The following is a 24,385-nucleotide window of genomic DNA, read 5'->3' as shown; positions in this document are numbered from 1 at the left end:
GAATCATTATCTTGAAATATACTCCTTGTGGCATGCCTTCACAAAATTTCCTTTTGTTTATCACGTAAGAACTTCTTCCTCTATGGAGTGTATTTGCTGAGGTCCTCCATCATGAAATTACATTTGAACCTTTCTTTCTCCCTATCCCCTTCTTGCGTCATGGCCAAACGCATTCGGGTCGCTTCTTCCTTCTGAGAGCTATGACTTTCGGTCAATCTTGCAAATCCGGTAGCAATTTGTGCACTAATCAGATCTTGGGACTTCCATTTTCTCTTTGCTTCCTTTTGCTTATCTTTTCCCGGGGCCTTTGCAAAAGAAGAAGTTGGGGTCAATTCATCGACACTTTCATTGACATCATTTGTCGGTGCGACTTCACGGTGGAATAATCTTCCCCATTGTTGGTCTGCATTGGTTCCCCACCTCGGACAATCCTTGAGGATGTTCCAAGCATGATGCAACTTAAAAGCTTGATTTTTTGGTGTAGTTCTTGTCTTGTAAATTACCATTGATTTGTCACCCTATGCAAAAAATACATAAAAACAATTAATTGCAAAATAATATTATGTACATGACAAATAAAATATCAACAAATTAAGAAACTCACAACTTCTGCGGCTCTCCTTCCACTAGCCATGTCAACCACAGCTCTCTCCAAGCTTCCCTTCCATAAAGTGCACGCTTTGTTGATAACCTTCCATCAATCGTAAACGCCAGCACCTTCCCTTTAGCCAACGTTGGAGTTTTCATGGAACTTATCAACGATTTTACCCCACAAGACATTTTTATTTTGATTTGTGACAACGGCACCATCTTCGCTAATAGAAACCCATGCCAAACATAAAGCAACATCTTCCTTAAAGGTCCAATTACGACCTCTAATATGCTCTTTTGCCATCTTGAAAAATTTGGAAATGGGAAGAAATGGCAGAAAGAAAAATTGGAAGAATTGTAGAGAAAAGTGAGTTTTGTATGGATATTTGAACAAATACATAAGTATTTATAGATTTTTTTGGATGAATTTTGAGTTAAATTTTTTTTTTTACTTATTTTAGCCGTTGGATTTAAATTTGGACCATTAGATCTTTTTTTTTACTGTTAGATTTGATTATATTTGATCTCAACCGTTAGATTCAATGTATTTTAAAATTAGATTTTGTTATAAAAAATAATTTGAATCTGGACTGTTGGATCAACCAACAGTCCTAGTACATCAGCCGTTTGATTTAAAATAGAGCCATTGGGCTTATGATGGTGGTCGATAGCTGCCCTGACAGTGGGCTGTCAGGCGCTGATGGCGTGTCAACACGTGAGAGATGAGGCGCACGTTGGTGGGCCGAGACTGGATTTTTTCCTAGCGCGTCCATGTGCATAGCTGGGCTCCATCATGGATTTTGGGCTAAACTAAATCTTAGCTGGTATTTGGCTTTATTTTAGGCTTTAGGTTTTAGGTCCAAATTAGAACCTTGGTTGGATTGGATTTTTGGGGGTTGGGGGGGGGGAATAGAAGGGGAAAAATAGGTTTTGGGCCATGGGTTATAGTTGGCCTAATAAAAAGATGAGTCCAAAATGATAAGGTTTATATTTTCCTTTTTCCTTATTTAAACATTTTATGGCTCTATGGATTGGATTTTTGGAAGGGGGGAATAGAAGGGGAAAAATAGGTTTTAGGCCATGGGTTGTAGTTGGCCTAATAAAAAGATAAGTCCAAAATGATAAGGTTTATATTTTCCTTTTTCCTTATTTAAACATATTATGGCTCTATGGTTGACCTAATAAAAAGATGAGTCTAAAATGATAAGGTTTATATTTTCCTTTTTTCCTTATTTAAACATATCATGGCTCTATGGATTGGGTTTTTGGGAGGGGGGGGGGAATATATGGGGAAAAATAAATTTTAAGCTCTGGGTTGTAGTTGGCCTAATAAAAAGATGAGTCCAAAATAATAAGGTTTATATTTTCCTTTTTCCTTATTTAAACATATTATGGCTCTATGGATGTTTGTGCCTGGGGAGTAATGGAGTGAGTGTCTGACAAGTACCTGTAGGTGAAAATAATGGTGTGGACGAGTTAGAGTGAGAGGAGGAAAAAATACAAAGAAAGAAGCCAAAAAAAAAAAAAAAAAAAAAAAGATAATATTAGGAAGATCAAAATTTTTAAATCAAATTATAAATTAAATAATGTGTCACTAATAAGAAACAAATACGTTAATTGACACTTAATTAATAATCCAATTATTATCTACAATCACATCATTTGGTTTGCTCATTTGATTTAAAAAATTTGGTTTACCTAACATTACCCAGAAAGAAGTGATGAATAAAGAGTAGGATTCTATCCCCTCTTATTTAAACAGTTGCAATTATGTCACATCTACATCTTGTTTTGAATTTTTTTTATATAAAGAATAAGACAAAAAGAAGAGTGTGAGAGGATGAGATGAAAAATGATGGTAATAGAAGGGAAGATGATCATACTTTGATGAATTAAAGATTTCGCAAGCGACGATGTGACAATGTATTCCGTGTTGAATTTTGTTTTCAACATGTGACAATATATTGCATGTTGAACTTTGCTTTCAACCCGTGGGTTTTAAGACTTAGGCTTGTTTGTGTATATTTTTTGTCATTTTCATTAAATTTCAAGCTATTTTTTCAAGCTATTTTTATTAAATAAAATTATTAGATGGTTTTTATTTAAGAAAAAGTTTGAGAACACCATTTGAAGCTCCCAATAAAATAACCTAAACTCCCATTACCAATTATCTGGTACTGTCTCAGCTGCTTTCATTGATTTGGATCACAAAACAATGGCCTGATCGGCTCCAACGAATTCCAACACTTTGGTTTCAAGGGAAAATCCAAATCCAAGAGTACAAGTTTTGAACTCTTCTGTGTTTCATGTCGAACGATGCTGGTTTGGATGACAGCTTGATTGATAATCTTTTTGCCTTTGCTAGTGAAGATTCCGCACTACAAAATTTTCTTTCAACTTAGCTCTCTGGTTTGTTGGACAAATCTGGTTGTGGACAACATCCTCCCGAATCAAATGGCATTAGTGGCGAGGACCTCAGGACAGGATTTGTCTTACGCTTGTTAGGGTTGATGAAATGTTCACAAAATGGTATTAAGGCACGCCCTGTGTATAAGTGAGTGTTTCCAATGCCATTTTGTGTGAGACATGAACGGAACTAATGAAGGCCCACTGCCTCATTCAAGCAATTTGTTAAGTTTCAGATTGCAGTTATATACATAAACTTGTTATATTTGAAGAAAGTACATATATCTACTATCAAATATACCTCACATCAAATATTACATTAGCAAAGCTGTTCTTGTTTCCTCATTTAAACAAAAAAATCCCTCTCTCGCCTCTCATTTATTAATATTGTTCTCTTCATTTTCCCACTTTCTATTTACTACACTAAATTTTTTATAACATTGAAATTGTGATATCATTTGAAATCATCCTCATTATCACGTTGTGTATAAGCCATACTATAATAAGGTTTTGTTATTTGTTTTTTCGGGTTGTCTCCATTAGAAGAACTTTCTAGCTTCGTGATGTGAGAATGAAGTGAAAATGATCGTTCATCTTCAAAGTATTGCTAATCAAATGCCATATGTATTTAATGATGCTACGAAAGTGGCAAAATCACTTATACCAGCTGCAAATGTGCCTGCAAGAATTGATGTCCCTGTTGGACAAAATAAAGTGGCAATGAATGATTCATCCGGTGCACGCCTGAAACGTGGTAGACTCCCAGGTTCAAAAGATTCAGCCCCTCGAAAGAGAAAGATGAGGGCACAACTGAATCCAAATGAAATCATTCAGGAAAAGGAAATGAATGACAAATCCACAATTCATGATTTTGTACTTTCAAAAAAACAAAATGTCTTTGATGAGACACATGTCTTTGAAGAGACAAAAGTACATGAAAGCAAAGAAATTTTTATAAATTATGCATGTACTAATGAATTGTGGGATCGAAATGAAATAATCTTTGACGACATGTTCTCATTCATAGTAGCCACTGAAATCATACTAAGCGATAAGACTAAACACATATCTCCAAAGTTTTTCAGTGCAGATGAGATTCAGAAGGTTAAAGTTATTGAAGTCATATAAATTCGTTCCAATGAAAATTTGGCAGACCTATTCACCAAATCTTTACCAAAGTGCACATTTCAGAAGCTAATGCATAGTATCAGATTACGTCGGTTTACCAATCAATTAAATTTGAAAAGTGTAGAATTAGGAGGAAATACATATTAGGGGGAGCATCTATGATACATGCCTATTGTACTCTTTTTCCTTCGCTACGGTTTTTTCCATTGGATTTTTCCGAGCAAGGTTTTAATGAGGCAACTGATATTGATATGTGGGCATCCAAGGAGGAGTGTTGTAAAAATTGTGGAAGTGAATGCCCACAATTTTTAGCCAAAAGGAGAGGAAGACTTTAGAATAGTGACCATGTTGTTGTTGTATGAGTTTTTTCAAAGAGCAATCTTTTCATCTTTGTAAGTTTTCACATGTGTGGTTCTATTTAAAGAGCACCCCGTGTGTGATCACAACACACAATACTCAGCAATGAAAAGAAGTGAAAGCAATAATATCAGTATCCCTCCGTTCATTTCTTTACCTGCAATCTTCATCTCTTTACCTGCAATCCTTTTGTGTTATAGTTATGAAACTAAACAATGTGATATTTGTTCCTGTTCCTAGCAAAGATTATCACTCTTACTACTGCCTATTTATAACAGGTTAAGAGATAGAATAAATCAAGTTTGCTCTGGTTAAGCTCCTGAGGCTTTCAGGTTATGACGCTGCCGTGTGCGCGGCTCGGTGGCAAGGCAGTGGCAAGGTCCCCGGAGGTATGCCATTTATCTCAATTCTGCTAAACCTTAATTTTTAGAATTTTTAGGTTGTTCTTTCCTGCAGTTGTTCCTTTGTTGGGTGCGTAAAACACTTTCTGTTTATTTCTGTATTACCAATATGCCGATTCTATGATCCCACGAACTTTGTTCAGCATTCAGTAGAAAATGCATCAGAAAATGTCTCATAGGCTTGTGAGATCTTGTCCGCTCAATTTAACTGGGTCCGATAGGTTTCTGATTGCAATTGAGGTGTAGGAATTTTCGAGTTCAGTCATTTTGAGAGTTTGTTTTCGTATCATCTTTGTGCAGGGGATCATGAATATATTGATGTGGTGAACTACAATAATTTGGGGAGCTCTGAGCGTATCATAATTGATCTTGATTTCCGGAGCCACTTTGAAATAGCTAGAGCTGTCCAATCGTATGCTAGAATATTGAATTCACTACCAGTTGTTTATGTGGGATCCTTGACTAGGCTGAAACAGTACCTTCAAGTTATGGCTGAAGCTGCTAGATCTTCCCTAAAGCAGAATTCGACGCCTCTTCCTCCGTGGAGATCGCTTGCATATCTGCAAGCGAAATGGCAGTCACCATACCAGAGACAGTTTAATCTAGAAGAACAGAATGTTAATGGTTCCTACAATTTTGACCACAAGAAATGCAGTGCACATTTGAAGATGCTGCAGTCTCTGCTTCAGTCTGAAATTGAAGCAGATAGACTGTAACGATCATATTAGAAGGCACAAGCCCGATAGACGGAGGCACTCTTTGTTCAGGACTCCTTAGAATGTACATTTTTCTGCTCTTGAAGTGAGAGATCGTGAAGAGACTTAATTGTAGGGATGTGCTATCCGCACACCTATTTTTACTTGTCACACGTTACTGGTTAATTTTTGTCCGTTGATCTTCTTCAATTCATCCGATCCTACGGTCGAAAATTAAAAAGATGTGGAAGAAGTTAAAATAGGTGTGTAGATATCACACCCCTAATTGTATTGCGGCTTTTCAGAATTTTGTTTTCCCAGACCTTAAATAAGCGTGAATCGGAGATTCAGAAAGATGGCCAGGTTCATAAGGCCAACATGAATAGCAATAAGGCATACTATATAGTTGATAACTTTTCACTGTTCGTTCTTGCTGGGGAGCCCTTTCATTTTCTTTTACTTTGCACTCGCATCAAGCAGCACCATCGGGTTTTTGGAACTTCTGCTGGTTAAGTCCGAGAGCGTCAATGGCCAATCAAGGTGGTAACGGTTCTTGCTTGACTACTGTGCAACAATTTTTCAATCGTATCTGTTTTTTGTTCTTTGAGGTACCGTTTAGTACGTGGGACGGAACGGGACGAGCCGTTTCGTCCCACGTTTGGTGCACCTAAAAACTGTGGAACGGGTTGTCCTATGGAACGAAATTTGGCTGATTTTTCGTTCCACCTCTTTCCCCTGGAACGATCTGTTCTACATCCATGGAACACAAATTTATAATATTTTATGACAAATTTCTCCTTATCTTTTTCAATATTTACATCATCTGTTCCGTCCTGTTCTGTCCCGTCCAATCCTGTTCCGTCCCGTCTGCGTACCAAACGGTAACAGATATCCTCTAAATGTATCCCTTTTCCCTAATTTTTCTGGGCCAAGGAAGTTTTGTCACTCTATCTTTCTTATTTTTGTTTTTCTTTTCTGCAAATGTTGAGCTGCATAACTTCCCCAGGACAATTAGAATATGCACAATTATGAAATTTGATGATGTGTAATTTTATGATATTATTTTTGGCCTTACCATGTGAGAGAATCAGCTATTTAGCACAAGCATGCTGATTTTGTTTCTTTTATGCCTGAAGAAGTTGGTCAATGGGCACTTTGCAAAATAAACGCACACATGCATAAAAAACCTGGTTCCCTTTCTCAATGACATAATAGTTGAACAAACTCACAACAAAAAGGAGGCTCATAATATCGATGAATATATATATGAGAACTATCGATCCATTTTTTATTTTAACAGAGGTGATAAAAATTTAGAAAGTTGAATTCGAACAAAACTAAAAAAAAAGTAAGAAGTTTTAAATTCGATTCTCACCAAGCCAGTTCGAACAAAATTATTATAGTTTATTGTGAGATTTAGCTCATTCTCCCGTCCCTTGATATAAATAAATATCGTATGTATTATTAAAGATATCTTATCAACTGAATTGTAAACCATGAAAAAAAATTGTTATTAGCATTCTATAAAATTCATCATGCACTCATCCTTTTTTTTTTAGGAAGAGTTGCTCGAATTTCATTGATTGAAGATGAATACAAGATAATAGGCTAGCATGGGCAGTAGGGTACAAGCAACAATTGTTACAATCCTTAGCCAACACATCACTAATACAATCCTTAGCCAACACATCACTAATAAAATTGAGGGGTTCCTCGAACCAAATCAGCTCTGTGATCATGCACTCCTCCCTAGCTCCTAAGAAAAAATATAAAGAAAATTCAACATATTGATCCACTATTGAATTTGTGATGAAAGGCCTATTATGATTCGTTCGAGCGACCATAAGGTCTTATTGAACTTGGAAGTCTTCAACCAGAAAACATAGAGAAGAAAGAAGAACTTGAAGTCACCAAATTGAGGTTAATGATGGTGAAGAAGTTCATTTTTTTTTTTTTTGGAAACTGGATAATAGCATAACCAGGACTTGAGACCAAAGAAGTACAAAAAGCCACCGCGGGCCAACAAAGAACAGCAACAAGAAATAGGTAAAGCTACGACACAAAGACATCCTCCTGTCACCTATAACCCGTTATACAAAAAACTATGATGGAGGGCAAGGGAGACCATCCTTGTTAAGTACATGAACAAACGAAGATGGGGGTCTATGGACCCAGACAAAATTGCACATCTACGCTCCAACATGCAACGCCACAAAATCCGCCACTCCAACATATGATCTAAAATCCGCTGCAGCCCTGCGAATTTTGAACATGAGAATCACTGCTTCTTGCCAATGTCATTGGAAATTGTACGAAAAGTTGAACCGAAGGTACGCGGGAGGGGGAGGAGGCACAAGGCAATGCCCTTTACATCCACCCTCTATGACCACACCATTCATAAATAATTGACTATGGGTGGATTATAGAGGAAAGGGTAATGATGTGATACCCTTTACATTCACTTTCCATATTACCTGTCGAGCCTGCCGGCTCACATCATTATCCTATTCTTTACAATCCAGCCGGAAAGCAAACAACTATATTTACTAGAGATATGGTTATTAAGGATGGATGTAAAGGGCTTCGCCCCTTGCTCACTTTGCGTGCCGCTACCAATGATACTGGCAACAAACAATGACTTTCAAATTCAAAATGAACTTCTTGACCACCATTATTCGCCATTTGGTGAGAGAGAGTAAACTAAAACCTTTGTCAAGAGAAGACCACATAATATTTGTGAATTTATATGATGGAGAAGAAAGGTGATGATGTGAATCGACATGCTTTAGAAGGTAAATATATGAAGATAAAAAATCTAGAATGACAGTTTTGTCAAAATCTGTGTGCGGTATTAAATTTTGATACACATATCTAGTTTTGTTTTTTCGCACTTATTTGACAGGGGCTCATCCTTATCTTTACATTAATTACTTGACATTGAAAGGAATCTTACAAATTCATTGAAACGAATGTTACAACCGTTTTCTTTGTAGAAATTCAATGTAAGAAGAAATTAAAAAAAATATAGGAAAGAATAAAATTGGGGGGTTTTTGAACTTTAATCCCTCAAGAAGATTAAAATTTAAAAAAAAAACCTGGTGTTAGATTAAATATTGATTTTAGTCCCTAATGTGACCTTAATTCAAAATAATTAATGTGCATTTTATTTAATGTCTCCCATTAAATATTTAAATTTACTAATACACAAATTTTAATTTATTTTTTGACCAAAAAAGAGTATTTTAATTTATTAATTTTATTTAACATTCTTCAAACTTGAAAGACTCAATTAATGTACCTAAATGTTAGTACCGAAATATATTATATTGAACTAATATATTTAAATGTTAGTACAGAAATGTATGTACCTAAATATATGCACCGAAATGTATTAATATTGAATTAATGTACCTAAATGTTTGTATCGAAATGTATGTACCGAAATGTGTGTACCTAAATATATGCACCAAAATGTATTATAATGAATTTAATATACCTAAATGAAGAAGATAAAGTACATCAAAATATATTGTATAACAAAAATTAGTTTATCTAAATGTTCACAACAAAATATATTACGATGAATGAAATGAAAATAAAAATTATAATGAAATAAAATTAATACATTAAAAATTAGAAAGAAAAAGATAAATAATTAAAAAATCAAAATATAATTAATAAATGAGGTTATTAATGTATCAAGGGACTAAAATTAGATTTTGATCTTACTCATGGTTTTAATCAAAAAGTCATCTTTGTCAAGGATTAAAATGAAGTTTTCTAAATAAAAGTTTACTTAATTATAATTAACACACTATTTGTAAACATAGTAAAATATCTTTAGGAAAAAAACCTTAACTTTCTGTGTCACTTCTTTTAAGACCTACTCCAATCCTTGGAGTAAAACTCAAATTTTAGGTTCTAAACTTACCCCAACTTACTCTAACCCTTGAAGCAAATATGAGTTAAAACTCAAAAATTATTTTTGGGCCAACAGTTAAGATATAATTTGATCAAATCTAACGGTAAAAAAATATCTAACAGTCCAAATTTAAATCCGACGGCTAAAGTAATTAAAAAAAAAACCTTTTATGTGTTTCATATTTTTTTCATAGTATTTCACGAGTTTCATGGTGTCGGTTAGTGATTTTTTAATATTTATCTGAATCTAAATATTTTTAGGTTAAAATGTTCATAAAATTAAATTAGGATAGTCTACATAATTATTTTCTTTTTAAAAAGTTGTTTTAAGAAAAGTTTTTATAAGAAAACAATTAGTCTAAATTTATTTTTTAATAATCTGGAGCTAAAATTTTAACCTAGAAGGGTTGGAGCAAAAAAGTTGTTTATGGGTTAAAACCTAGGGGGTGTATTCAATTGAGAATTTGAGAGATTTTAATGAATTTATAAATCCATGAATTTTTATGGAGTTTAATTGATTTGTAGAGATTCTATATAAAATTTTGATTCAATTCCCTCGAAATCTCATGGGGAGAGGTAAGATTTATGGATGCTTAAAATACACTACGAAATCTCTCAAATTCCCTGTAATTCCTCAACTTTCTCAAATTCTTTAAAATCAATTTCTAATTAAATACATCTGGAATGTTATAAACTTCTTTAAAATCCTAATTGAATACACCCGGATTTCTAAGGATTTTAATAAACTATCTTAAAATTCTAATTGAATACATCTTGAATTTCAGAAAATTATTTAAAATCCTGATTGCATACCCCTAGATTCATTAAAAGAATTAAAATCTCAATTGAATACACCCCCTAAATGTTTTGGGCTCCAAGAGTTGGAGATAATCTAAGTGAATTAGGATTACAACTCCAACTCATTTTATTTGGATAAAGCCACACTTTGTGAGCTAAGACAATTATAAAATAATACATTAATATTTTTGCCCTCATTGCACATAAACCACAACCTACCTAGCACAGTCACCTGAATCTTTGTCAAGGAAATTTTTGGCCGCATAAATATTCACCGGAAACTTTTCTGGTTGCCTTGATTGGTGGCGGCTTATATATTAATATTTCAATTAAAAATAGAAATAACGTCTATCGAAAAATTTGAATCCATGACTTCACAAGCGATAGAATGACAATTCACCAACTCAACTACATTTTTATTCTTTGTTAAACGACAGATTGAGTTCATATGTGTGTAAAATTTTATAATTTGTGATATGTTGAGAACAATGAATGTACATCAAAAGAATGGCATTAAATATAATTTTTTAATCCGTAAGAATTATAATGAAATTCAATCCTTACGGATTGAATAAGCTCAAGTCTGAGGCATCCAAAACTGAAGCCACAAGCTTGTCCATGATCGCTGGTTTTTCAAAAAGAATCTAGGGCGAGGACAACCAAAAGAACCAGGAAATCTCAAAGCTGCGGCAGTACAGGAGGAAAAACTCACAAAAGAAGAAGACTAGAGAGAGAGAGAGAGAGAGAGAGAGAGAGAGAGAAATAAAAAAGAAGAAAAATGAGTTTAATTATGTCAAATTTTATGTGCACAGATGCACCTGCATATCCAAGAAATAAAAAAAATGATGCGGCTGTAGAGTAAAGATTAAAGAGAACAAAGAAATGAAGGAAAGTGATGAAAACCATCACCTGAAAAACATGTGCTTCACATTCTGATGTCCTGATGAAATAATAAGGAAAAGAACATTAGGGCTTGTTTAGTATTCCACTTAAGTTCAATTTTTTAACTCAAAAACACTTTTTGAGTTTTAGATTTTGAATTATTGTTTGGTAGAACTCTTTTTAAAAATTGGATTCAAAACTAACTTAAAAGCATAAGCTATTTTTTAAAAACACTAAAAGTGAGTTTTTAGAATTTTTATACTCTCCTCAACATCTTCTTTTGCTCATTCGTAACCCTCTCTTTTTTCGCTCTCAACCCTCTCTTTCTTCTCTCCCCACGTCACACCTTGTTTTTTCTTTCTCCTCAGCCTTTGTCTTGTCTCTCTCTCATTACACTCTCTTTCTTCTCACTCCTCATCTCCTCACCGTAATTTTTTGCTCTTCCTATCCTCCTCGTCCTCTCCCTGTCTTTCTCTCCCCTCACCAACTATTTCCTCTTTCTTTTCTCTTTCCCAATTCTTTCTCTCCTCCAATTTTTGTTCAAGGAAGTTTGAATTCAAACTAAAAACATTATTTTTAAAAATTCAACCAAACAGATTTTTGAAATTTTGAGACTTAAAAGAATACTGTTTTTAAGTGATGTTATTTGAAAATTATTTTTAAGAACAACCAAATTTTTTTGGTAAGATACCAAACAGGCTTAGCTTCTGCCTACAAACCATAGTCTTTTTCTTTTTTTGGTTACAGAGTACAAAAGTACATAAAACTCACTATCACCTGTCGTCCCAGAAAAACACACTAACAATTAACTAATCTTGCCCTAATTCAGAAGGCCATTAGAGTCCTCATAACTCATAAGATACGTACGTAGAGGGTGGATGTACGTAAAGGGCTTCGCGCCACTCCTCCTCGCCTCCCCTATAAAAAGAGAAAGATATAGTAGTTAAAATGGAAGTGGAAGATGAATCACTAGAGGAGGGAGAAGTGGAAGATGAATCACTAGAGGAGGGAGAATTAAGAGAGGACACTGTGATGGTAGAAGTACCGAGGGAGACAACAAATATGGGTGCGCTAGAACAGTTCAATGAAGATGAAGATGTCCAGGGCATTCACCGCACAGCAGCCTCTGTAAATCATCATCTTCATCGAACAGTTTTCTAGCTCCCCCATTTTTGCTGTCTCCATCTTTACTTTTACCATCACCGTTTTTTCTTTCAATTGTCCCTCCTCTATTGATTCATCTTCCACTTCCTAACTACTATATCTTCCTTTTTCTTATATGTGGTTGCTGCGTCTAGATGTTGCATCTAATAGAAGTCGATCCACCTTTGTTATAGGTCTAATAAAAGATGCACCAAAAGAAGTGGAAGCTGAAGATCAGAGCTTATGGTGCATCTTCCTTTAGAGCTTTTGGTTCTTCGCTGAGTAACTCAACCCCCTCCCCTATTTATATCCCGTCTGTGTCTAATAGAAGTCGCTGCATCTTTCTTGTAAGGTCTAATAAAAGATGCGTACCTGTAGAAGTTGAAGCTGAAGATCAGATCAGTTTATATGGTGCATCTTCTACTTCAACTTCTCTGGTGCACATCTTCTTTTAGAGCTTATGGTGCGGTTCTGAGTTACTCAACCCCCATCCCCTATTTATATCCAAATGTGTAAATGCATTCGTTGTCAACTTTGCCACTAAGTACCTTATAAAAGTTTGATTTCGTTCATGCCCTTGGTATATTGTTCTATTTGCTAAATATCCAAGTGGCCAGAAAAATATTAACCTACATAATATGGGTGCTTGTGTTTATTTACCACGAATAATACATACGAAAATTACATATGGGGTTGGAAAATATATTGGCAAAACAAATTAATATTCACTACATACCACATATGTTTATTCAATCACTTATTGCTCTTTGCATGTTAGCTTTTAATTAAGCATACATTAGTGTTTTTGAGCTTTAACTTAGTGGCATGAGATGAGTGAATAGTAGATCCAAACTTTTTTATATTGGCGTACTTACAGAAGTATAAGTAATGTAAGCGTACGTTAGTACATGAAATAAAAGAGTTCATGCATATGGCATGCCGTAATATTAGCACGCTCACATGTAACAATTTGAAACTTCTAGGTAAGATTTTATTATAAAAGCACTCGGCTTTGACGGCTAACCACTTGTACGGTTTTACAACTTCCAAAACAGTACTTGTACGGTTATAGGCAAATGAAAAAAATAATAAATTTTAAAAACGCTTTAAATCTATACTTGTTGTCACTCTCTGTCTATGTTTGATTTATAATTTTATTTTAGGGTTAATCTTTACTACTCTGAATAGTATTCTACCTAAGAAATTAGGAATATACTTAACAAAAAAAATTCATGATATAGGTTCTACCTAGTAATTAGGAATATATTTGAAAAAATATTTGAGAAGGCACTTTAACCAACATAGGGGTGTTTTTTGGAAGCTAGGATCAATATCGGTTTTTATTTGAAAATAGAGAAAATTAAGGGCAAATTGCTAATTTGTTTATACTTAACGGGCACTTGTGCAAAATTAGAGATAATTACGAATCCAAAATTTAGATAACACCATTTCCATATATGGACAAAATCGGTTGTAAAGATTTAATACATAAATTGATGTAGACCAAGCATAACCGTTACAATAGCAGTCCACATAAACGTTACGCTAGCCGTGCACCTCACATTTCACCTGTTTCCCACCCCAAAACGCATGCAATAGAATGGTCATTTAATGAGTTTCCCATATAAGACAAGTAAATATGGAAATCTAAATTTTTTTTCCAATAACGTAACAAACATGTCACTTTTCAACTGCTGCCCCATGACCATTTGCTGCCTAGTTGATCTTCAAACATTCGATCTTTTAAACTATGTGGCCTTCTCGTACTGGAAAGCTTACCCAGATAAGTGTCGAGAAATTAGTTTACCCTTTCGCACTGGAGGCAATTAGTTTACCCTCTAGCACTGGAGATCAATTAGTTTACCTTCTCGCACTGGAGAGCAATTAGTTAATCCTCTTGCACTGGAGAGTAGACCCATATGTGTGTCGGAGAATTGGTTTACCTTCTCGCACTGGAGAGCAATTAGTTTATCCTCTCACACTGGAGAGGAGACCCATACGGGTGCCGGAGAATTGGTTTACCCTCTCGCACTAGAGAGCAATTAGTTTATCTTCTCGCACTGGTAAGCAGACCCATATGGGTGTCGGGGAATTCGTTACCCTCTCGCACTGGAGAGCAATTATTTTATCCTCTCGCACTGGAGAGCAGACCCATATAGGTGTCGGGGAATTGGTTTACCTTCTCGCACTGGAGAGCAATTAGTTTATCCTCTCGCACTGGAGAGCATGGAAATCATTGTCGTGAGTGCAGCTGAGGAAAGATGGATTGCTGGGACAACCGAAATAATCCTTAGCCTACCCCCGGTTTTTTGTGGTTGGGCTAGTGTGTCTTTCTGGTACTCGGCGCGTCTACGCTATGGCAGGGTGCATGTGGTCCACACCTGGCAAACAAGGGAATTTTTCGCATACTGCCGGTTGAACTTGAGCCGAATTGAGTGACTGCTTCTCTCTGTCCATCATGTTGCCTACTCCGATGTGACGTGGAGGACACTCCTTGCGAGCCTAGCCGCGAATGAATGTTTTATCTGGAAGGCTGCTTATGTTGATTATCGGAGTGTGGCCCCAACCGTGAGTATATACTTTTCATCGGGCCTAGTCGAGAGTGCACGCTTCTCTGCACGCTAAAACGGGAGTATACGCTATCTCGAGAGCCTAATCAAAAATGTATACTACCCGAACGTTCAGCTCGTGGCTACTTACCGGGATGCTATTGGAAAGGTTCGTCTGCCCTTATCCTACTTCGGGACACCTCGTCCGGGGCACATTGGATCTCGATGCTTTGCAAAAGTTGATTCACCAAGGTCGTCTGTTGTGCAAGAACGCTTGTCAACTCTATGGCTTGTCGAGATAAGTGTTGTTCGCCATTTGGATTGGAAGAGCTTGGAAGGAATGTGCCTCCTTGAGCAGTGGAAGTGTGGTAGGCTTCGAGCACGAGATTTGAATTGGGAAATGTCAAATCCGCAGAGAAACATGGTGAAAATGCCCCCGGCTCGATGGTTGGTTCGGATGGTTGAGATAGTCTTGGGCAGATTTGGGCTGCTTGGAATACCACGGGAGCAGGATGGGCCATAGGAGTAGGCTGAGCCGCGGGAGCAGGCTAGGCCACGAGAGTAGGTTGCTTGGCGTATGACGCACGCGGGTGCGAGGCTTGGGCTCGGCTTGGCAACGTGTTGAGCTTGCATTGGGCGTGGCGTGACATGGCTTGGGTTGTGGCCCTAGTGCCGTGAGACGTTTTGCATGGCACGTCTCGGGTCATGGTGGTGACACCATGGACCTCGCCGTGGGTGGCCATCGTGGTGGTTCCCGTGGTGGAAACTCATGGTGGTGGTGTCGCTCCACCTATTGTCACATTTAGCCTCGTGGATCGTTGTGGTCCCATCTCTTGAATGTTGAAATTTTCATTTGTTGAATTCTCTAAATTTCTAGCCATTGTACTTCTCTTTTACATTTTATCAAAGAATTTTTGCAAATAAAAAATTCTAATAATAAGAATGTACGAGAAATCTACAAATGAACAAGAAAATAGAAAACCTTAGATGCGAGAGTATTCTGCAAGTGTGGAGTCAACTCTCAATGAAAGTACCAATTTGTGGATGCAAATTTCTTCCTCCTTCATCTTGGACAATATTGCACCTACAAAACAATTAACACCTTCGGGTCAAGGCCAAAAGCCTCACGCGCCCACGATGAATGAGGGGGCTTTGGCCGAAAAACCTCTGATGCCAAAGTTAGAATTTAGAAAGAAAAGTGTTTAGAGAGTTTTTGGAGTTTTGCAAGAGTGTGGACTTAGTTTTTCAAAGAAAATGGAGTCCTATGTATAGAGCATTGGGGTGTAATGGTGATTAATTTGGTGATTGATGGATTAATTAAGAATTAATCCATTAATTAGCCTAATTAATTTAATTTATATGGAAGGTTTTGAAGGTTATGGAATGATTTCCTTGTAGAGGATATGGAGTAAAAATGGATGAGATAAATTTGAACTTGTTACCTATTTTGGGCACTCTTGACTCGGTTGATGGATGATTCTCCGCTACTCGCGTGTAGGAAACCCGGTGTGTCTCGAGGGTAATTTTGTCCTCTTCACCTAAAAATCCACGTGTCGCCTCTTGATTATTTTTTGGCTCCACAACACCAAATTGAAAAATGCACCCGAACCAAAAACTAGACATGAGAGTATTACGCAAAGTCAATCCACCAAGAGCCAAAGTTTCCATAGCCACGCCTGCAATAAAAGTCACCACAAGTAATAGGAGGAAAGGGAAGGGCGAATGGGGTGTGTAAAACACCCTTATTCTGACGTGAATCGTTCCACACTTCGCCCAATTTTTCCGGTAAGCTGGATTGATAGTGAACTTTGAAGGTTAGGCCTCGTGTCAAGATAGAGCCCAACACTCCGAAATCTAATTCCTGGTTATGAGTTGGAAAAGATGAAGTGCATGAAGAATGAGGTAGGAGAAAAGGGTGTGATGGGGAGGGAGAAGGGGGATGGCGGTGAGCAATAGTTGGTTGAGGAGCGGGTACAAAACTGAGACAAGAGCTCAGAAAGATGAGACATAGCTCATAAAAAAAACAGAGAAACAGAGAAGAAAATGAAGAGAAGAAGGAAAAGCAGAAGAAAGCAAGAGAGAATAAGGACTGCCACCGACCCAAAAGCCAAAGGCTAGGGTCGGTGGCTGAGAAGGGTTTTCTTTTGAAGCTTTTTCAGAGAGAGAGAGAGAGAGAGAGTTGTGGAAGTTTCGCTTCACTAATTCTTTTTACCATGCTCACAGCTTACACATTAAAAAGAAGTTGTTAACTCATCCTTAACAAGTCATTCGGGATCACCAATTATTATAGAACTCACTCCAAATGTGATTGTCAAAATCAAGAACTACATTTAAAAAATAAAATAAAATAAAATAAAAAAGACACTGCTTAAAAAATTATCAAAAACAAAGACAAAACCAAGCTAGAGTTTTACACTAATGTTCCATTTGAAAGGAGGCAAATGCCTTGTCATTCAAATATGTACAAGGTATAAACTCCTTCTAAGACATAAATTGTGTGCATGTAATTTATGTGGTGTCATACACACCAAGTTTACTATAATCACGCGCTACCCCAAAACAAGCTGAATAGTTTGCATGTCAGCCATTTGTTCATGCTCTTTAAAAAGAATGAAGACAACTAATTATAAGCCTAAACTTAAGGTTAATCAAAGTTTATTTCTTTTGGAGTTGTATTTCTTGAGCATTATTGTAATTCATTTCGTTTAAGCAAAATCCATGTCGCTCTTATTTGTCAAGGGCAGCATTGGACTAAATCCAAAAACCATATAAACAACCAGAATCATCCCAATCAATCCCATTATATTAAGCAGCTGGGCTGACGATCCAAATCGGGCTACAAAATTATGAAACCCTAAATAGAAACTCTCTTAACAAGAAAACAAGGCGAAGCGGGCTGCAGTTACGCAGTTTCTCTCTATGTGAACTCCAAATTCTAGATTCATAAGCACCCCCCCTAGTTTGAAGTTTCAGAAGCTGCCCCTTGCTCTTGCTCGGGGTAGGTGGCAGCCCGCTATTCCTCTTTTTACTTCTCCTTCCCTTGTTTCTTCTTTGGCCTTTCTTCCTTTTCCTCTTTTATCATCTCTTCTGCCCCTTCCCCCTCCTTGCATCCACCTCCTCTTCCTTCCCCCTTTCTAGTCTCCTTCCTTCGTTTTCATTATTGGTTATCTCTTTAATTTTATCTCAGTTTTTCCTAAGCTAGATCTCAACTATCCCTGAACTTGTCTCAGATTTAGGCTTCATGCCCCTTATCTAGCCTTTTTGGCTTGCTTTTATTACTTTCTGTCTTTTAATTTTCCTTGCTCCCTCCTCCCTAGCTGTGATATACTTCATCCCCATCCCACCATGTGCTAAGATCAGTATGCTTCAATAAGAAATTGGATATCATATCCATTGTCCTTCCCCCAATTGGCATGTCAGATCCCCATCAAGGCCAAGTGTTTGGTATGTAAAATACCCCTTTAGCGCCAGTCTCTACACATAAGATATTTTGTTTGTATATATTTGCAGGAGTTCGTGAATGAGACTTTGATATGGTGTATACTCTCTCAGGTTCAGAGTTTGGCTTCCTCTGAGAATGTGACGGCGGCGATAGTGTGGTTTATGCTAGTAGAGATTAGGTTTTTTTTGTTGTTTGTTTTTGCAACCTTTGGGCCTAAGCTTGTGTGAGTTTCTTGTTGTATCTTGGACTGCAACTCTCATTTTGTTTTGACCTTTTACTTTATTTGGAATTGTTTACATGGTTTTTTATTTGGGGCCTTGTACTAGTTTTTTTTTTTAAATTTATTTTTAATGTAGTAAAAAAATATCTAACTTGACAAAAAAAAAATTGAAACTGTTTCTTGGTACCTTGCAGAAAAATAATAAGAGTAAGTGCCTTGTGTGCTAAATGCGTGCCGACCTTTGTGTTCTGGACATTTTAGCCCTCACCATCACCCGCTCGTTAGTCTACAACGTTACAAACTAGAAACCGCGTGAACAGACTCGGAACACATCACTTTATTGCTTTCCTGACAACAAAAGAAGAAAAGTAAAATGACAACAAAATCAACGTGCACAATTCCAGCGCATCATTTTTTTCTGTCGCGGCCCCATCTTTTAGACAATTATTTTTCTGGGCAACCAATGGAAATCCAACACGGTGTCTACACCGGCAAGTTTAGGTCAAAAGATTTCTGTCGTGTTCCCAGTTGGAACGAAGGATTCTTTCACCAAATTCATCCATCCAAATTATTAAAATTTAATCCAACAATTATAAACATGAAATTCTAAAAAATTATACTAATTTTAATCGTTAAATCAAATTTCAATAACTCGAATGAGTAGATTTGGTAAACTTGGTGGAGAGGATCCGGAGAGATCCTTTCCAGTTGGAACATCGAAGTTTTGGAGATGCTTTGCTCACTCTGAGATTTAAACGCGTGGAATCAAAGATGGTGGAAGGATGACGATGAGGTATCGGATGCCAAAGCTTCTGGTCCTGGTCAAGTATGACATCTGTTTTTGACTACGCATCATCAAACACGCCACTCAAATGTTTATATAATTGGAATTGAATCCGCTCTGGAACTTAATGTTCGAAGCATAAAGGATTAACTAATTTGGATCACACAAATTAAATTTAACGGTTTTTATTAACTTATTTTTCCGATCCATTACATACAAATCAACAATTCTAATTTTTTTTACACACCAATCAACGATTAAGATGGATTGATCATTAGGCTCCAAACACTAAGGTCCGGAGCATATCCAATTCCTATATATTTAACCATATATGATTAGGGATTATGTAACAGAAATTGATGAGTGTGAAATTAATATCATATATGGTGTTACTAATTTATAGGCATAGTATTGTGAGTGGACGATCTGAATGATGTTTTAAACAAATATTCCAAAAGAAACTCACAACACTGCAGTGTAACAATGTGGCAATACCATCAATATAAAAATCATATCATATTCCATCTTTGCCAAAAGAACATGGGGTATGATACAACGATGTTTGAATCTTACAACAACGGCTAGTTTTGTCCCAGTCAACTGCCAAAGGTGAGTTGGTATGTATCATCACCCAAAGTCAAAAGTTAACATTTCAATTTCTCAGCAGCTAGAGATGCTTCTCTATGCATTGCACTTGATTCTACCTTGAGCTTTTTGATTCAAACAACGGCTCTGAGACTTGTTATGGCGTATTTTTTCTTTACGTGATAATAAGAGACAAGAGATCAAAAGAACAGTGATATTATATCCATTCTAACTGTCTGATAAATTTTTTCTATCATCTATATGGTAATATGACCAAATAGATAATTCGTTTTAGGGTTTGTTGTTTTCAGGTTTTGAAAGTGCAATAAAAAGATCAAATTCATCTTAACAATTAGCTTACTTCAAGAAAATTCAACATAATTAGCAGTAAATAAAAATAATAAGGATAAAGAAAGTGAAACTAAATTTAAAAACAAAATTTATAAATTAAATGATATATCGTATATTTATCAAAATTTAAGTAATAAACAAATCATCATCTTACATGTTTTTTACTTTTAAATTTTCATTAGATTCATTACCCAAATCACAAACAAAAGTGATATTTGCCCAACTACATGTCGCAATCCCATTCGTCCCTTATCTTCTTATGTCCTATCCCTTTCCCCTTATGTCCTATCCCTTTCCCCACTATAAATACGACTACCAAGTTGCCGACACCCCAATCCTACAAAGGAAAAGGAGAGGATCCACCGCCTTCCCAAAGCACCACCACAAAAAGAAAAAAGCAACCATGGCCACCACCAAGCTCCTTCTCTCCCTTCTCCTCCTCGTCCAGCTCGCCGCCACAGCCTACTCCATCGGCGTAAACTACGGTACTCTCGCCGACAACCTCCCGCCACCGGCCCAAGTCGCCGACTTCATCAAAACCCAAACCAACATCGACGCCGTCAAACTCTTCGACGCCAACCCCGACATCATCAAGGCATTCGCCAACACCAACATCTCCTTGACGATTACCATCCCCAACGGAGACATCCAGAGCCTCATAAATCTACGCACCGCTCGCCATTGGATCATTGATCACGTCAAGCCGTTTTACCCGGCAACCAAAATCAAATACATTGCCATGGGCAGCGAGGTCCTCCACTGGGGGGACGACGCTCTCAAGGCGAGCCTCGTCCCTGCCATGAGGACCTTCCACAACGCTTTGATCCGTGAGGGAATCGAGGACGTCAAGGTCTCGACCCCTCACTCGCTCGGAATGATGTTGTCTTCCGACCCGCCCAGCACAGGCCGGTTCAGACCGGAGGTGCATCCAATTCTGGCCCAAATCCTTCTGTTCTGTCGCCAGACCAAGTCGCCTTTCATGGTTAACCCGTACCCGTTTTTCGGGTGGTCACCCGAAAAGGAGAACTACGCTCTCTTCAGACCCAACAGTGGTGTGCGCGATAAATTCACCGGCAAGTTTTACACTAACATGTTCGATGGGTTGATGGACGCGGTTTACTCAGCTGCCAAGGCAATCGGGTTCGGTGACGTGAACTTGATTGCGGGCGAGACCGGTTGGCCTTCGGCTTGCGAGCTCCCAGTCTGCTCGGTTCAGAACGCTGCGGACTACAACGGTAACTTGATCAAGCATATTGAGTCCGGTAAGGGTACGCCATTGATGCCGAACCGTACGATCGAGACTTACATCTTTGCTTTGTTTAATGAGAACCAGAAACCCGGTTCGGCCGCTGAGAAGAACTTTGGGCTGTTCAAACCGGACATGACTCCGGTTTACAATGCTGGGGTTATGCGCAATCAACAGGTTGGTTCTTGATTAAATATTTATTTGTCTTTTTCTGTATTAAATATTTATTTGTTAATTCGTAGGCTTTTTACTTTAAAACGTCGGTCACATGCACCGTTGATTAAGCAAATTTTCTAGATTCGGTGTCTTGTTTCTTGTGTTAAATTAAATAATGTTGCAGGGAACGTTTCTGCACCCCATCAAATCAAGAAATTTTTAAGGAACATAGATGGTAGATTACTTATTTTAATAAGAATAGCGGTAAATTTTATTTTATAAGTTATTAACTTTTTAACATACATATCTTATTATCTGTCTAGTGATATGAATTATATTGGTAAAAATCCAATTAAAAAAAAAATTAATTTAATTCATACTGTTTATTGAATTAAATTGTTCACCAAATAACGTGTAAAGTTAACAAATGATCTCAGCTTTTAGGCGAATACTTTTGCTCGCCATTATAATTAAGATGCATGTTCATGAATACGTCTAATCATTTATCATTTGTTCTTTCATTTAATTTTAGTAAACTTTTATATTAAATGTTACTTTTTTATTTTGAAAAAAATTAATCATGATTAAGTGACACATGACAAATAATTAACCATGCATAAAAGTTTAGAGTGGGGAGCAAAAATGTTCCTAGTTTTAAGTTATGATTTTTAGGAAAATCTAAAGCCGAACGAGGTGAACTTTATTGAATCACAAAATAAAAAATTACATCTAGTTAGAGAGACATAATCAGTTTTCGGTTATTAATTATGTGTAAATTTCTAATTTAAATGTAATAATTATGTATCATAATGGTCAAGAAACAAATAAAACATTGTCATATTTAGCTAATATAGTAAAATGTAGTGTCATCGGTACTACTCAAACCTTATTTGTTGAACAAAATTTGTGGATATACAAGAATTGGCATTTGATGCAAACATATAATTTTAGTAGTTTCTTAATGTTCTCTGTTAGGCTACATATTAACCAAATTGGATTCTCATCATACAAATTTTGAATTTGTACCGAAGATGTATTTTTATCGATATTTCAGAGTGGCGGATATACTGCCTTAACATTCTGACTTAACTCACATATGCTATATTGTTATGGTAGAATGATGTTAGTCTTTATGTATACTAAATCGTTGTGTGATTTAGGATGGTGCAACTCCAGGAAAGCCTGCCGGACCAGCAAAACCATCAACACCAGCGACGCCGACAACACCGGTAGCAGGAGGCAAGAAGTGGTGCGTGGCAAAATCAGCAGCCAGCAACCAAGCATTGCAATCAAACATTGACTACGTCTGTAGCACCGGAGTTGATTGCAAGTCCATCCAGCCAGGCGGCGCTTGCTTTGATAACGACGTTAGAGCCCGCGCGTCTTACCTTATGAATGCTTACTACCAGGCTAACGGCCGTCACGACTTCAACTGTGATTTCTCTGGGTCCGGACAAATCACCACCACCGACCCAAGCCACGGCTCTTGTAAATACAATTCTTGAGCTTGAATAGATGATGAGGAACGGAAGATATGGTGTTGATCGTGACTTTTCTTTCTTTTTAATTTTTTTTTAAATTTTTTTGTGGAATGTTGATGACTATGGTGTATTTGGAATTTAATTAGTATATGATGGTTAAGAGCATTCTCGTTCATGCGCATGAGGTTCTGTGTTTGAATATCTCTTCTCGTAGTTTAAATGAATTCAATATAATTATCTTATTATTTGTTAAAAAAATAAAGGAAAACTTTTGTTCTGGTCCCTAATTAGCTAAAATAGGGATGAAATCTTTTTTTTTTAAAGAAGACTAAAAATATTGATGTACTAATAAAAAAAATCAAGATATTTTATTTATTGATAAAAAGAATTTTAACGAAAAGCTTTCGTATATTTTAACGAAAAATCACATTTTTACGCTAAAAGGTCAATGATCGCATCGCCTTCAGACGTCGGCCAACGAGTCATGGGGAGTGGAATCTGCTTATCTGTTCTTGATTTTCTCTTGCCATCTTCACTACAACTTCTGTATTACAAAATCTTTCTTGTTTCATGGAAATGGAGATAATTTTAGAATGAAAAATAAATAAACTATGTGACAAGTGTTGCAACATGCATGTAATTGTTCGTGTTTTGATATTTAATCATTTGATGACTTAGTAAAATCTTTACAGTAATATTTTGGTTTATCAAATTGATTTAGTTAAATCTTCACAGTACTATTTTGGTTCATCAAATTGGACTTTCCATTTGCATTTTTCCTATAAGTGATAGGCTCAGATCAATACATTATGTTGGAAATAATTTTTTGGCCAAAAATAAAAAAAAAAAAAAAATAGTTCTTATATTTCTTTACAAAATCAAATATAAAAATTTGAGAGAACTAAATAGAATATATTGTCATGGGAATTAGCTTGAAGACAAAAGTTCCTCTAAAGTTGACTATCTTCATAGAATTAGAGATAAAAATTGCTCCTTTTTTTTTTATTTTATAATATATTTTCATGGTATAACTATATACTTTTTTTTTTCTTTAAAAAAAGGAGATAACTAGTGGCAAGCTACGGTTATCCACCTCTTCTGGAGGTCGGAAAGACTCACATAGATATTTCAGCCTCTTCCTAGCCACAAGTCTTGACATAACCCGATCCTAGAATCAAGGCGTACTGGCCGTCACGTGAGTGTGACGTAACCAAAAGTGCGACGCGGAAGCAATAGATAAGATAAATAA

At 36.6% G+C, this 24,385-nt stretch overlaps 2 protein-coding genes and 1 long non-coding RNA gene across 3 annotated transcripts; all 3 read left to right on the top strand.

Annotated features, from left to right (window-relative positions):
* Window positions 1–3,612: 3,612 nt before the first annotated feature.
* LOC139187693 (uncharacterized) lies at window positions 3,613–6,000 on the top strand. Its single transcript, XM_070825775.1, has 4 exons — window positions 3,613–3,763; window positions 4,028–4,101; window positions 4,784–4,871; window positions 5,184–6,000. The coding sequence occupies exons 1-4, from the start codon at window positions 3,613–3,615 to the stop codon at window positions 5,597–5,599; spliced, it is 729 nt and encodes a 242-aa protein (XP_070681876.1). The 3' UTR covers window positions 5,600–6,000.
* Window positions 6,001–17,555: 11,555 nt separating this feature from the next.
* On the top strand, window positions 17,556–18,621 carry LOC114825797 (uncharacterized). The gene is made up of 2 exons (XR_003774588.2): window positions 17,556–18,315; window positions 18,424–18,621. It is a non-coding gene; the product is annotated as an uncharacterized lncRNA (long non-coding RNA).
* Window positions 18,622–20,456: 1,835 nt separating this feature from the next.
* Window positions 20,457–23,301, top strand: LOC103435067 (glucan endo-1,3-beta-glucosidase-like). Its single transcript, XM_008373468.4, has 2 exons — window positions 20,457–21,676; window positions 22,816–23,301. The coding sequence occupies exons 1-2, from the start codon at window positions 20,513–20,515 to the stop codon at window positions 23,158–23,160; spliced, it is 1,509 nt and encodes a 502-aa protein (XP_008371690.2). The 5' UTR covers window positions 20,457–20,512; the 3' UTR covers window positions 23,161–23,301.
* The last annotated feature ends 1,084 nt before the right edge of the window (window positions 23,302–24,385 follow it).

Source organism: Malus domestica, chromosome 07, assembly GCF_042453785.1.
Source record: "Malus domestica chromosome 07, GDT2T_hap1".
Lineage (NCBI taxonomy): Eukaryota > Viridiplantae > Streptophyta > Magnoliopsida > Rosales > Rosaceae > Malus > Malus domestica.
The sequence above is the reverse complement of the archived record's forward strand: the minus strand, read 5'-3'. Positions and strand labels throughout refer to the sequence as shown.